Genomic DNA, 14,125 nt, shown 5'->3' on the forward strand with positions numbered 1-14,125 from the left:
TGTGAACAACCATGGAGTGGGGCCCCCGCTGGTGGGGCTTGAGGTGGGCATGGGATGTCAGCCTGGTCTCCAGAGGGTGCCCCTTGGAGACTGAAGGACCAGAGCAGTTCGAGTGTCAGGTACTCCTGGAGCCAGGCTCTGGGCACAGTGGGTGTGCGGACTGAGTTGGGGCAGCTCTTGTCAGAATTGGCGGGGGGTGGGGGTGGGGGTTGGAGTCGTTCTGGGCTTTCTGTTTAAGCAAGGGTTACTTTCGTCTTTAAACCTCCTCTGATGGCCTCTGAAAGGTGTAGGGCCAGAGCACACTCTTCTTATTTTTGTAGGGTGCTAGGAAGAGAGGCCTCGCGGTGGCCCCGTTCTTGCCTTCTATGTGGATTGCCTAAGGTGGGTGGGGCTTTGTGGATAAGTGGGGGCCCTCATGGGGTATTGCTCCATGGATTAGGAAGTCATGGTCCCACCTCTGCCATCCTCATGGCCTTTTGGCTGTGTTCGGGGGTTGGTGTAGGGATCAAGGATGCTCGGGGGATGGGGAGCAGACCTGAGAGGTGTCTTTGGCTTAGGTCTTTGACTGATTCCTCAAGACAGAGAGGAGCCAAAAGGTACAGGGATCTTCTGCCATGGTCACTCTGACCTCATGAACCACTTCCTGTGTGTGCCAGCAGGCTCAGGCTGAACTGGGAGGGGGGTGTTGCATCCATAGCCACAGATGGGATGTTCCTCCACACTGCTGGCCCCAGGCCTTTCTGCCTCAAGGGGTGGTGAGAGGTGAGCAGTGGGGGGTGGTTGTTGGGGCAGAGGCTGCAGGTGCAAAGATGAGAGTGGGGGGGGGTACAGAGCACACAGTCTCCTTCCCCTGGGCCTCCCTCACACCTCCAGGGCCAGCTCCCCCTCCCTGACCTACCTACAGAGTGCCAGGGGCCCAGAAACCATGTGCGAAACAGTCAGTGGGGGTGTTGACCATTCTGTAAACAAGGACCTGGGGAAGGTGATTCAGGTCTGCAGTCTCTGTTCATTCTCTCACACCCCTTGTGTTCACAGGAGGGCAGAGCTGGCCCCCAGGGACTTGTGTTCCTGCCCTCCCCTGCCAGGGTCAGCCCACATGGCTGACCAGGCCAGGTGTAGGTCCAGAGGAGAAACTGTTCCACTGCCCCAGATCCTGGGTGTCCTACAGCCTGTGCTCTGGGTGGGCAGCTGGCCTCAGCTGGGTGTGGGATCCTTGGGGCTGATAGGCACACTGCCTGCCTGCTGCCTGGCGGCTGCTGGGTGCCACATGGTATCCTCATTCTAGCGTATGTGGGCTTCTGCCAGGGCTGGGCACCAGCACCCAGACCCAGTGGGGCATTTTGCTGCCAACTTGTTGGTCCAGTCCCCACAGTCATGTTTCTACTAACCTGGCAGAACTCCTTCCTCACTCCCCTCCTCCTGCCCCTCCCCGAGACTGTGGCCTCTCTAGGATGGCTGCTTGCTGTTCCCACACCTGGCAGTAAGTGGGAGGGCAAAAGTCTCTGGCTGTCTTCATTTTGCTGGGATAGAAGAACAGTGCTTTTGGCCTTGCAGCAGGGAGGTACCCCTTGACCTGTGGTGAAGTTGCTTTGTTGTTTATAGACACAGTGGTGACCCACACTGGGCCCAACCTGGGATGGGTGGTTGGCAGGGCAGCAAAATGCAGGCAGCTCTACCCTTCTCTGCTGAGCATCCCTATGGGGAGGTCAGGCACCAGAGCTGTCACATCTGACCTAGCCCAGGAGACCTTGGTCAGTCACTTGGCTGTTACCAGGCTAGTGAAGTGCCTGACAGAGAGCTGTGAGTTCTGTTCTGCTACGCACTCCTTGACCTGTCTAGTAGTTGTTGGCTGATCTCTGACAAGGATGAGGAACCCCTAGTTGCAGGGTCTGGCACATGCTGAAGCGAAGGCCACTGGGTAGACGCTCGCTCTGCCTGGGCAGCGCTTAGATTGTCCTGGGGTCCAGAGAGGAGCAGGGAGGTGGCCCAGGCTGTGTGGTAGGCATCTGGTCCTCTGAGCATTCCTGTCTGTTCTTACAGACACCAGTGTTGCGGTGGTCTCTGCTCTTTCCAAGGCTGAGCTCAGCTCTGTCCCACTGACTGACTGGCCTCATGGCAGGGGGAGCCTGGATTCCACATAGGGATCAAATGTGGATGCTTCAGGCAGCTGGACCTACAGAGCTGGTTCTGCTGCCCTCTGGGCATTCGATGGGATACTGGACCAACCACCTGACGACCAACTGAGTGCCCCTCCCCCTGGGCCACCTCTGTGAGAGGGGAGTTGTGCTAGGGGCCAGAGAGACAGCTGGCAGGCTGGAGTTGAGGCCTCCCAGCCACCCGCACCCCCGGGTCTGGTCACATTCCTGAGGGACCTGCTGAGCCTCCCTGGCCCTGGGGGCGGGGGAAGGACAGGCAGGGATGGGCTCCCGGCTGCTGTAGGCCTCCTCCCCCACCCTGGCTCCATTCCAAGGGAGCCCAGGTCTTCCAGAGTGGTGTACAGGGAGCCAGAATTTCAGGACCACCCTCTCATGACCTGGGGGTGGTTGGAGGCAGAGGGAGCCCACCCGCATCTGGTAGCAGCTGCCAGCAGCTTTGGCAGGCTGGTATTGAAAGGCCAAGCTTTCGAAAACTATAAGAGGAGGCCATGTGGTCAGGCCAGGCTGGGCAGGGGGAGCTGGGCCTTCTGGGCAGGGAGGGGGCAACAGCAAATCTGGAAGGGAAGGAGGCAGGAGAGGCAAAAGCGGTTGAGACTGGTTCTTATAAATAGCCCCATTGCACCAGCGCCTCCAATTTTGAGCTTTTGTTATGTAAATGAGGCCAGCCTGGGAAGGGCCTTGCCCAGACCTCCTGCTGCCACGCCTTCCGTGAATTGTGTGCCTGCCCCCAGCTCCCCAGACCTAGGTGGCCCTCGGAGTACCCTAAAGCTACTGGGTGGGGGGAGACTGCAGTGCCTTCGAGCTCCCTAGACCTGCCACCTTCCTTACCTGCCACTGGGCATGTCTGCAGGGCATTATGGCCACTGTCTCCTTCCCAGCTAGCTGTCCCTTGACATCCCAGCCAGAGAAACTCCCTGAACTTTTTGGGAACAAGGGCTCCAGGGCTACCAGGCACCTTCTACTTTACTGTCCCTTCCTCCTTCCCTAGATGATGGCTGTCTGGATGACCATTGTCTATCTTCTCCCCAGGTGACCAGGCATTGATGCACCCCCAAGGAGGTCACGCACTCAAGGAGGCCACCCCCACTGGCTGCTGCTCACATGGTTTCTGGGCCCCTGGCACTCCGGTAGGTTGGGGAGTGGGAGCTGGCAGGGCCAGAGGCTGGGGGAGGGAGGATTTTGTCCACCTGCTCCTTCTGCTAGGGGCTTTCCGGAAGGTCCATACAGCCCTGGATCTCTCAGCCTGTGTCCTGGCCTGTAGTCCTTTGTGTGCATATTGCACCAGGCTGAACAGGGGGAGACTGGGGCCCACTGTCCTTGGTCTGTGGAGGAGGGGCCACAGTGGGCTAACAGGCTCTTGGAGGATAGGACTTCCTGCCCTCACCAGTCCCTTTGACAAGCCCAGAGTACCAGGCGTCCTGGGTGCTGGTGCAGCTGACATTGCATTTCCCTGGGTCCAGGTATTCTGGTCAATGTAGAAGTCATGCCTTGGGCTCTTTGTCCCTGGCTGGCTGGCTGTGGGACAGGGAGTAGGAACCTGGGGTCCAGCCTCTGAGCCCCAGCTGTGTAGCTTTACAGGGCCAGGCTGGCCTACAAGTGTGCTGCCTTCTGCTGTCAGACCGTGGGTTCAGCCTGACACCCATGTGTGCTCACAGTAAGCCCTGAAGCCTTCTCTGGGGTGGAGTGATTGCTAGGGTTTTTGTTGTTGTTTGTTTTTTAATCTTTGCAAACAAGGGCACATGTGGGGCAAGGGGGAGCATTTGTGTCACAGGGAGACAGGACAGGCACAGTCCCTCCAGGCTTTGCCTCTGGTAGGAGCGGGAGGCCCCAGGTGAGTTAAGGCTCAGCACACTCAGTTACTTTCAGAGATTGAAAGTCACTTGTTTGTTTTTTTTTCAGCTGTGTGGCACAGGGTTGCCTATGGAAGGTTTTATGTTCCCTGAGGGCCTGGAGGGGGCAGGGAGTCATGGCCTTGTGCTGCAGACCCTGCCACTCAATAGGGTGGGCACATGGTGACCACACAGCCAGCCTCCAGGGTTCCTGATGAGGTCAGAGGCCTCTGCCTGTTTAGTACTTAATGACATCAGTTGCTTTCTGTGCGATTGTCGAGGCCAGCTGGCTGTCTTCCCCATGCTTAGATGTGCTGTCCTGCCCAGAAAGGACCCAGGCCCAGACAGTGCCGGGGACTTGAGTGGCCACATTTTCTGCTCAGTACCCAGAGGCTCAGACCAGGCAGTGCTCTGTGCCCTCCTGGGGGCAAAGTACTTGTGGATTGGGGGAAGGCCAGGGGCAGCCTGTGGACCACAGTGTCTGGGAGGTGGTAATGTGACATTGGCAAATCTGAAAGCTTGGGAAGCCTCTAGGGCTGTTTAAAGAGGCCCCCAGTGTAGAGCAGAGGTCACAGATTGGAAGCTTCATATTTGATTTTGCCCACATGGCATTTAAGGAAAAGAATCTTCGTTTAACACTGGGAGATTTCACCTAAAAATCTGGATTTCTAGCTTGTCCCCAAAGCTGTGTAGCTGCATATTCATGTGGGAAGTCAGCCCCCCTAGGGCTCCTGTTCCCTACAGTCCTTGTCACTTCCCATCACTCATAGTCCTCTCCTGGTCATTTTTAGGTCCCCTGTGAGCATGTGGCTGACTTCCTTTAGTGCTGAGATGGCCCTTGGGCTGTGGAGTGAAGTTCAATCCCAGTTTTTCTACTTGGCACTGGGTGACTTTTTGTTCTGCTTCTGTTTTCTCATCAGTACAAATGGGGCCATTGCCCCTTCTCTGGCAGTTTGAGTCCTAGTTGATGAGTGTGAGTTCCCTTCCTGTGTACCATGCCTGACGTGGCCAGTGACCAGGTCAGCTGAGACGTCTCTCCCCGTCCCAGTGTGGCCTCCCCAGGCCCAGAGCCTTTACACAAGGGTCCCAGTCAGCTGACTCTCGAATGCCTGTTCTTGCTTGCAGGTGGTACGCGTGGGCAGGGCGTGGGGACATGGGGCCCGACATGGAGCTGCCCAGCCACTCTAAGCAGCTCCTGCTGCAGCTGAATCAGCAGAGGACAAAGGGTTTCCTGTGTGATGTCATTATCATGGTGGAGAACTCCATCTTCCGGGCCCACAAGAATGTCCTGGCTGCCAGCAGCATTTACTTCAAGTCCCTAGTCCTGCACGACAACCTCATTAACCTGGACACAGACATGGTCAGCTCTACAGTGTTTCAGCAGATCCTGGACTTTATCTACACGGGCAAGCTGCTACCCAGTGACCAGCCAGCTGAGCCTAACTTCAGCACTCTCCTCACTGCCGCCAGCTACCTCCAGCTGCCCGAGTTGGCAGCCCTCTGCCGCCGTAAGCTCAAGCGAGCCGGCAAGCCCTTCGGCTCTGGACGGGTGGGGGCCGCTGGCATGGGGCGACCCCCTCGCGGCCAGCGGCTGTCCACGGCTTCTGTCATCCAGACTCGGTATCCAGGTCTCATGGATGGGCGCAAGGGAGCCCATACCTCCCAGGAGCTCCCCCAAGCCAAAGGCTCGGATGATGAGCTCTTCCTCGGCAGCTCCAACCAGGAGAGCGCACTTGGCCTGGGCCGGGCTGTCTGTCCAGCCAGTGGAGAGGCCGGCCTGGGCAGCTGCAGCACCAATGGGAGCAGTGGGGGCTGCGAGCAGGAGCTGGGCCTGGACCTGTCCAAGAAGAGCCCTCCCTTGCCCCCTGCCACCCCTGGGCCCCCCCTTACCCCTGATGACCCAGCCCAGCTGAGTGATAGTCAGCATGGCTCACCCCTCTCGGCCTCTGCCCCTCCCATTGCCAACAGTGCCTCTTATGCTGAGCTGGGGGGCACCCCCAGTGAGCCCATGGATCTAGAAGGGGCTGAGGACAACCATCTCAATCTGCTGGAGGGGCCCAGCGGGCAGTCGCGGAAGAGCCTCCGGCACTCGGTCCGCAAGAAGGAGTGGAGCAAGAAGGAGCCCATGTCAAGTTCTCCTTTTGAGCGGCGGGAAGTGGGGCCCAAGGGCTCCTGCCCAGGGGAAGAGATCGAGGGCCTTGGGGACAGGGTTCCCAATGGCATCCTGGCCAATAGTGTAGCAGGAGGTGGCCCCAGTGGGCCCTATGGGGAGCCCCCATACCCCTGCAAGGAGGAGGAGGAGAATGGCAAGGACGGAAGCGAGGACAGCGGGCAGAGTGGGAGTGAGGGGGGCAGCGGCCACACCAGTGCCCACTACATGTACCGGCAGGAGGGCTATGAGACAGTGTCCTATGGGGACAATCTGTATGTGTGCATCCCCTGCGCCAAAGGCTTCCCCAGCTCTGAGCAGCTCAATGCCCATGTGGAGACGCACACAGAGGAGGAGCTGTTCATCAAGGAGGAGGGCGCCTACGATACGGGCAGCGGGGGCGCTGAGGAGGAGGCTGAGGACCTGTCAGCGCCCAGTGCAGCCTATGCAGCTGAGCCCCGGCCCTTCAAGTGCTCAGTCTGTGAGAAGACCTATAAGGACCCGGCCACCCTGCGACAGCACGAGAAGACACACTGGCTGACGCGGCCCTTCCCCTGCAACATCTGTGGCAAGATGTTCACACAGCGTGGCACCATGACACGCCACATGCGCAGCCACCTGGGCCTGAAGCCCTTTGCCTGTGATGAGTGTGGCATGCGCTTCACCCGCCAGTACCGCCTGACGGAGCACATGCGCGTGCACTCAGGTGAGAAGCCCTACGAGTGCCAGCTCTGCGGGGGCAAGTTCACCCAGCAGCGCAACCTCATCAGCCACCTGCGCATGCACACCTCCCCCTCCTAGAAGCCAAAGACCTCCTCCGGCCTGCGGCGCCCTTTGCAGACTCACCCTCGGGAGCAACGGAAGGAAGAAGCAAGGAGGCCGGGCTGGCGGACCCAGACCTCAAATCCAGCGGGGGCGGCTCCTGGTGGCACCTGCCACCAGCCCCCCACCCAGAGCTTTAATCCACAGTCTGTACCAAGGGAAGAGAGCAGAGGAAGGCCGGGTCCTGAGCCCCACAGGTGCTGTGGGTGTGCATTCTACCTCCGGATCCTGCCCAGGCCCCGGGCTCCCCGTCAGGGCTGCCACGGGGCCTGTGGGAGTGGGTCACGGGGACCCGGCCTCACACGTCAGGTCTGAGCAGGGGGGGAAAGGGGACCTCCCTCTGTGCTGGGAGGGTCAGGGCTGCCTATGGCCAGGGGCAGTGTCCCTACACGCAGGAGTAATAAGTCTGTGTGCGGCCACCTTGGCTCTAAGAGGAGCAGTGCTGGGCAGAAGTGGATGGAGCCCTCCCTCCTTGAGCCAGGGGGGCCCCCACTGCCTACCTCTCCACAACTAAAGAGCCCTCTGGGCCTGTGTTGCTGTTATTCCTACTGATCTGTTCCTTTTTTTCTTTATGAGTTTTGTTTCTTAAACCAAAACCAACAAAGTTTATTTTCCTCCCGGCCCCTTGGGGCGGAGCCTGGGTCTGCAGACTGAATGTATGGGGCAGCCGCCCCTCCCGCCCTGGCTGCAGGCTGCGGGCGCCCACCCCTCTAGGCCCCAGAAGCCCTTTTTGGCCAAAGGCTTCCCTGGGCCCCGAGCCCCACCTCGGCTGCCTCAGGAGAGAGAGTGCTTTTCCTATAGTTTCCCAGGAATCTTCTTTGTTTAGAGGTACTTGTTTTTTATTAAGAGAAAAACCAGTGTAACGTTTATGTGAATGTTTGAACTGGAAGGTCTGGGGTTTGAGGGGGGCGGGGGGAGGCTGGACTGGGTGCCAGGGCCGTCGGTACTCTTGTTTTCCTTTTCTTTGTGTGTGTGGTATGCGCAGTGCGTGTGGACAGATGTTGCGCTTTCCTTCTTCCTTCTTGTCAAGGTGGAGAGACTTCTGACCTTTTGCTACCTCTTGAAATTCATGAAGAACAGTAAGTTGGTGACTGGCAGTTGAGGCCGTAATGCTTTTGTTTTCCTCTTGTTAGTGCACGCAGGTGTTTAAGTGCACAGCCCTGGGCCCCAGAACGCACACCACGCGCTCAGTGAGGCTTCTGCGGCTCCGGAGTCTTTGACTCCAGTGTGGGTTTCCTCCTGAGCACAGGGCCAGCCGTGGCCGCCCTCAGGGTGTTCTGAGTGTGTTCCTGAGAGTCAGTGAGGTGTGAGTGCTCCAGCCCCATGGGAGCCAAGTACTAGGCAATGAGGAGGGGAGATCAGAGTTAGTGCTTTGCAGCTCCCTGCCAGGACCAGGATGAGGTGGAAGTGAGCCCCACCCCCACCCCACCCCCGTCCCCCAGTCTTGTCCCCTGGGCCTACAAGAGCCTGAGCTTGGGAAAGCAGCAGCCCTGTGTAGCCTTTGCGAGCAGGTGCTGCTACCAATATGGAGCCATGGGGAAGGGCTGACCAAAGTGATATGTACCCCCTGGGGGACAGGGAGGGGTCCTGCATTGTTCTGGGCGGTCCTGGCCCACTGCCACTCTGTCTCGAGGCTGTCTGCCACCCATTGGCTCGGCCTTGTCTGGGACCCCACCCTTCATCGCTCACTGTGGGTTTTCTTGGCCAGCCTCAGACACCTCAATGGGGCCAGAGCCTGGCTCAAAGGGCCAGACCAAGGTTGCTGAAGTCAGCTCCACTGTCCTCAGCTTACTGGAGTCACAGGACTGGTCCAGCGGCTTTATTTTCTTCACTTTGCTTCGTGCTTTTACTTTTCTTTCTTTCTTTTTTTCTTTCTACTTTAAGTTCAGACCAAAAAATTCCGGAGTCATCCCTTACCCCTACCCTTCACCCTTCCAGAGACTCTCCAGCTGAAAACAGAGCCTGAGTTCAGGGACCTGAGTGGTGAATGGTGTGTTTGGGGAGGGAGGGCTCCTGAGTGAGCCCTCATGCAGTGCCCCGATCCCTGAGCCAGCTCTTCTTCCCTTTGGGTGGGAAATGGAGGACTGGGCCCAGGGTCCCTTGTTCCAGCAGGTCAGTGAGGGGGCAGGGCCTGACGCAGGCCCCTTTGCTCTCCCTTACCCCACCCCACTCCATCAGCACTTAAGCCACACGACACAAAGTCTGTACTGCACGGGAGGCGTGCACACGCCCGGCCTCTATGTGGCCTCCTGAGCTGTGGGCAGCCGCAACGTGAGGTGACTCGTGAAAGCAGGTGATTCATTTGCAGAGCTTCAGGGACTGGGCGCAGAGGCCCCGCACTCAACGATGTTCGTGCGACATAGTATTGTACCCACCTGAGTATTGTATGGAGCCTTTTCTGTATTTTAACAAGAAAGCAAAACACTAGTTTCCTATTTAAGATTTTAAGAGTTTGTGGGAGGGGTGGGATTGACACAACACTTGGTTTTGTTTTCTTTCTCCTTTGACTTCATGTGGAGTATGCTTGTGAGAGTGTGCGTGGGTGTGTTAAGAGCCTCACAAGGAAATTAGGCCGTTGGAGGCCCAGGGCGGCTTACAGTTCTCTGCTTTAGTCACTTAATTCCTGAATGTTTCGGAGAAACAGGAAACAGAAAATAGCAGATACCATGTAGGAAAGAGGATAAACAACAACAAAGAGAAAAAAGAAGAAAAAAGCTCATACCCAAATTCACAAAACCTATTTTTTAAACCAAAGCACATTTTGAATGAGTATGGAACCTCAGCGGGCTCAGAAAAAAAAAAGATACTAATATATTTATCTCATTGTTTACATAAACTTTTACAGTTTCAGACCTCAGCAGCTGTAAGGCCAGTCCCAGCGAGGCCCCACCTTCCGCTGGAGCTCCAGGCAGAGGGGCAGCTATGGGGCCGGGGCAGGTGTGGAGGCCCCTGGATCACCAAAGCCTTCTTTCCCAGCCCCGGGCCTCTCCAAGCCCAGCTGGCACCAAAGAGCTTGGGCCAGTGCTGACCGGCCCCCAGGCCTCCTGGCAGTCCCGGGCAACTGGCACAGCAAGGGGCAGCTGCCGTCGGCTCTGACCACAGGACCTGAGTCTGGGCTTGGGCCTCGGGATGCAGGCGAGCCTCCTCACCTGCCATTCTGCCAGAGATCCCAGGGTGGGTTGACGTGAGGGTCCCTCTCAAGCCAAAAAGCCAGGACCTTTGCACGTCCATTGATTCTGGCTAGTCCCCGTCCCTGGGGACCCTGCGCCCCCCACCCTGCCCCCACCTGCAGTGGGAGGGGCTTACTGAGCTGGTTCTTACCAACACAGATGGTGCAAACACTCTGAACAGTGTTGTTTTTGTATCAATATGTTTGTGCAGTGATGAATGTATTTATTTCTCAGACTTAGCGAGCGAGGGGCAGGCCGGGCTCTGCTGCCGCACGCTCCTGCCAGACCGGGCCACCGCAACGGCTCGTCCAGGATTGCAAAAAATAAAAGATGAACCTTTAAGCAAATAAGCATCTCAGAGACTCACAGCATAGCCATACACCTCAGCCTGTGAAATGAACAATCTGGACCCGGACTGACTTGCAGAACCTCACACAGCCATGTGTGTGTTTCCCGTTAGCCACTACTCTGGGGCGCTGGGCTGTCCCCTGCCCCCACCCCATCAGTATTCACTGGACCTGACTGAGTGCAGGAGTGCGATCTGGGCTGGCTGGCTAGGCAGGCAGACCCTAGCCACCCTCCCCACAGCCATCCTGGGTTGGGGTGAGGCTGGGCAGCCAGGAGGGCAGGGCTCAGGGAGGAAGTCACTGCATCCACACACACACACCCCCTTGGCTCGGGGGACAAAAGCAGAGGTGCCAGGCCTTAGGAGAACGAATAAGGGATCTCAGCCCTGCCATGCCCCGTGAAGGGACCAAGGCCCTTGCTCATCCCCAGAGCCATGTTGGGCAGTAGTTCTTGAACCTGTGAATCTGATGCCAGGAGTGGGGATGGTGAGGGACCTGACCAGAGCCTCTGTCTGACATTCCAAATTGGGGTGGGTGTGCACTGTGGGAATTGAGGCTGTCCAGTACCCCCAGCTTCAGTCACCCCTCTTTAATTTTCTACCGGGAACCCCTCCCCCTACCTCACCTTGCTATTTATTGCTGTAATTTATTGACCTCAAAAATGCTGCATAACAGACCTCACTTAGGGCAGGGAGAATCCCCAGGGCTCCCCCCCTCCACTTGGCAGGGCCCTGTGGGGCTAGGTGCTGAGGGGAGCCTCTCTGACCCTTCCTGTCACTTGGCTTTCCCCCTCCCCCTGTTGGGGGACCCCAGGTTGGGCACTGGCCCATTCATAAATACCTCGAGGGGGAGGGGGAGGGATGGGGTTATAGCTGTTTAATTGGAACTGGAAGAGGGATCATGTCCTACTTTATGTCCTTCCCAGAAAGGGGGAGGGACACTGATCGCACTCCTGTACTGGCCACCGCCGCTGTCAGTCATCACATTGAGTTCACTTCCCTTGAGTTTGGATAAATTCAGGTCAGAGCTGCAGGTATGCAGCCCTCAAGTGTCATAGAAAAGCAATTCACCGACGACTGATCTCTCCATTCAGAAGCGTGCAGTCTTAATGTACAGTGATGAGAAACTGTTATTTTATGATCTTTTCATTAAAAGCTTGATTGAAAACTTTCACGGAGCCTCTGTGTTTTGTGGCTGTTCTGTCTCACTAAATGGCAAACTGCTTCCCTTTGTCCAGCATTTCCAAGACTCGGGAGAGTGGGAGCTGGGATGGGCACCTGCCTACCACTGTCCTCAGGGCGAGCTTTAGGTGGGGCTGTGGGACCTCACTTGGTGGTGTGTGCCTCCTTGGGTGGGGCACTGATCCAGGAGCCAGTGTTGGCCTCAGTGGGCTGATGCACCTCAGAAAGCAGTGCGTATGCAGATAGGGGTGTGGACCTGGCCCTGGGTGAGGGGAGATGGGGCTTGTGCCCTGGACCGCCTGTCGGAGCAGCAGAGTTGGGCTGGGGCAGGGTGGCAGCCCTCTCCTGTCTATTGCTCCTTCCTGTTGCTTCCTGCTTGGCCTTGGGGTCGAGAATGGTGGGGAGAAGAAAAGAGAATAATCAGTCTCCAGGGGTAGGGACAGTAGGTCAGATTTCCTGAAGGACTGTCCCAGCCACCAGGAAGGGACCCCAGGATGATTGAATATGAAAGAGTAGTGGGGTTGGGGCCAGGAGGGCAGTCAGCAGACCCCTGACACTATGGAGGGAGGTGAGCGGTTGCCTTCACAGGTGCTGCTGAGCCAGCTGTGCTGATTCTAACAAGGGGCCCAGGCGAGGGCTTTATGTCAAGCTGGCCTGAGCTGCTTAGCACCAGAGCCTTGAAGAACAGTCAAGAAGAGAAGGGTGAAAGGTGAGATGAAATACTCTATTGCAGTCTGAGCTCAAGCTAGGGCGAGGATGAGGAGTAATTCCTAGGTTAAAGTTGTAGACACTGTTTCATAAAGTGTTTTGTTTAAAACATGACTCTTGCCCTGGCTGGTCTGGCTCAGTGGATTGAGCTCCGGCATTTGAACTGAAAGGTCGCCGATTCAATTCCCAGTCCAGGGACATGCCTGGGTCGTGGGCCAGGTCACTGGTTGGGGCCGCAAGAGAGGCAGGTGATCAATGTTTATCACATCAATGTCTTTCTCTCTCCCTTCCCCGCTCTCTGAAAATAAATAAAATCTTAAAAACAAACAAACATGACTTTCCAAAATCCATCTGAGGAAGATTGGCTTCTGCCAGTTCCTTCTACCATGGAATTCTGTAGTGGAAAATGTTTGAACCAAGAAAAGAAACAGCCGTAGAAAAAAACTACTCTGTTGCCATGTGGCCGAAGATTATGATTGAATGTCACAGATGGCTGTGCTGTGCCTGCCCTGGTGTAAAAAAACAAACCCTAAAAACCCAAAAAACTTTATATCATCAGACCCAAAGAAGCATCCTTGATGCTGCATATTTCAAGAAGTGTGTCTCACAGGCCTTTCCACGAGGACATTTTCTAAATTGTACAGCAGAAGTAGAGGAAGTTTTTTTGTTCTTTTTAAAACTCAGGCTGAGGTGGCATTTACAATCTACTGGGGACCTTGTGCCTTAGAGGGACCAGTATGAAAGAGTGACGGTCACCTGGCTGAGTGAGGCCAGCGGGTGGCGCAGGGAGAACCAAGAGTTAACTTGCTGGAGGGGCTGAGACTAAAGGAAGCAATGCTGCAGTATTGGTTTGTGCTCTCCCGCAGTGAGTAGAGATCCCAGTGCAGGGAAGAGGCTTTAACAGGGAGGGGAGACTTCCTGCCTCCCTTAGGTGAGTCCTTGGTGTTGGAGCCACTTCCACCTCTCCCCAAAGTGCGCCTGACTTCAGGAGGATCCTGGTGGCCTCCCCTGGCAGGATGAGCGGAAGGGCAGATTGGATCTCTAGGGATGGGTAGCCCGTCTGCTGGAAAACCCAGATGCACAAAAAGGAGAGTATAAGGGATTAAAATGGAGTTCGCTTTGGCGGTAGGGGAAAAAAGCAAGAGGCTAGGAGGTGGGCAGGGCCAAACATTGGGGAACTTTGTATGCCATGCAAAAGAAGTTGGGCTTTTGGAATTTATTTTTAAAGTGAATGCTTTTTTGTTGCTGCCTAAAGCTGTGTAACCCTTTTGACCAGATAGTTGCTTACATGGAAGCGCCTCTCTCATTTGATACGTCAGTTAAATCTTTTTCTGTTGTGCAAAATAAGTTTGAGATACAAAAAAAGGGAGGTGGTTTCTACACAAAAAGTACAGATTTTATAATTGTTCTTTCTCTTATTCAACAGAGCATCATACAGCTGTTCTCACAAGACTGCAATAAACGTGAAATTGCTGCGTTCAACCGTAAAGGCTGGGGCAGAGTGGGCTGCGCGCCTGAACAGACATGGCGGCTGCCTATGGGGTGGAGAGCTGATGGGTGTGCCGGGAAGCAGGGGACCCACACCCATGGGATCTAGGTGCTGGCTTTACAGGGTTCACTCTAAAAATCTCTCACCTCTGTATGTTTGAAAATTTTCATGAGTTCATAAATTAAATTCTTAAAATTCATAAATGGGGAGAATGGTACCTACCTGGAGTAGGCTATTTATTTATCATCAACTATAATTTCAAAAGTACCAAGAC

General features: G+C 56.0%; 1 protein-coding gene across 2 annotated transcripts in view; it reads left to right on the top strand.

The window, feature by feature from the left end:
- HIC2 (HIC ZBTB transcriptional repressor 2) overlaps positions 1-14,019 on the top strand; it is a 31,367-nt gene extending 17,348 nt beyond the window's left edge. Inside the window, exons 2-3 of one of the 2 annotated variants that reach the window (XR_016514238.1) lie at positions 3,186-3,283; positions 13,789-14,019. Coding sequence is in view for 1 of the 2 variants with exons in the window: in XM_090292389.1 (XP_090148515.1) it covers positions 3,258-3,283; positions 5,111-6,935 (1,851 nt within the window). In the remaining variant the exon portion in view is untranslated. Of the gene's footprint in view, positions 1-3,185; positions 3,284-5,110; positions 8,790-13,788 lie in introns of those variants that run through there. The other variant, XM_090292389.1, reaches the window with a different exon arrangement.
- Positions 14,020-14,125: the final 106 nt, after the last annotated feature.

The sequence above is a fragment of the Furipterus horrens genome, unplaced genomic scaffold (genome assembly GCF_987537825.1).
Source record: "Furipterus horrens unplaced genomic scaffold, mFurHor1.1.pri manual_scaffold_11, whole genome shotgun sequence".
Classification (NCBI taxonomy): domain Eukaryota; kingdom Metazoa; phylum Chordata; class Mammalia; order Chiroptera; family Furipteridae; genus Furipterus; species Furipterus horrens.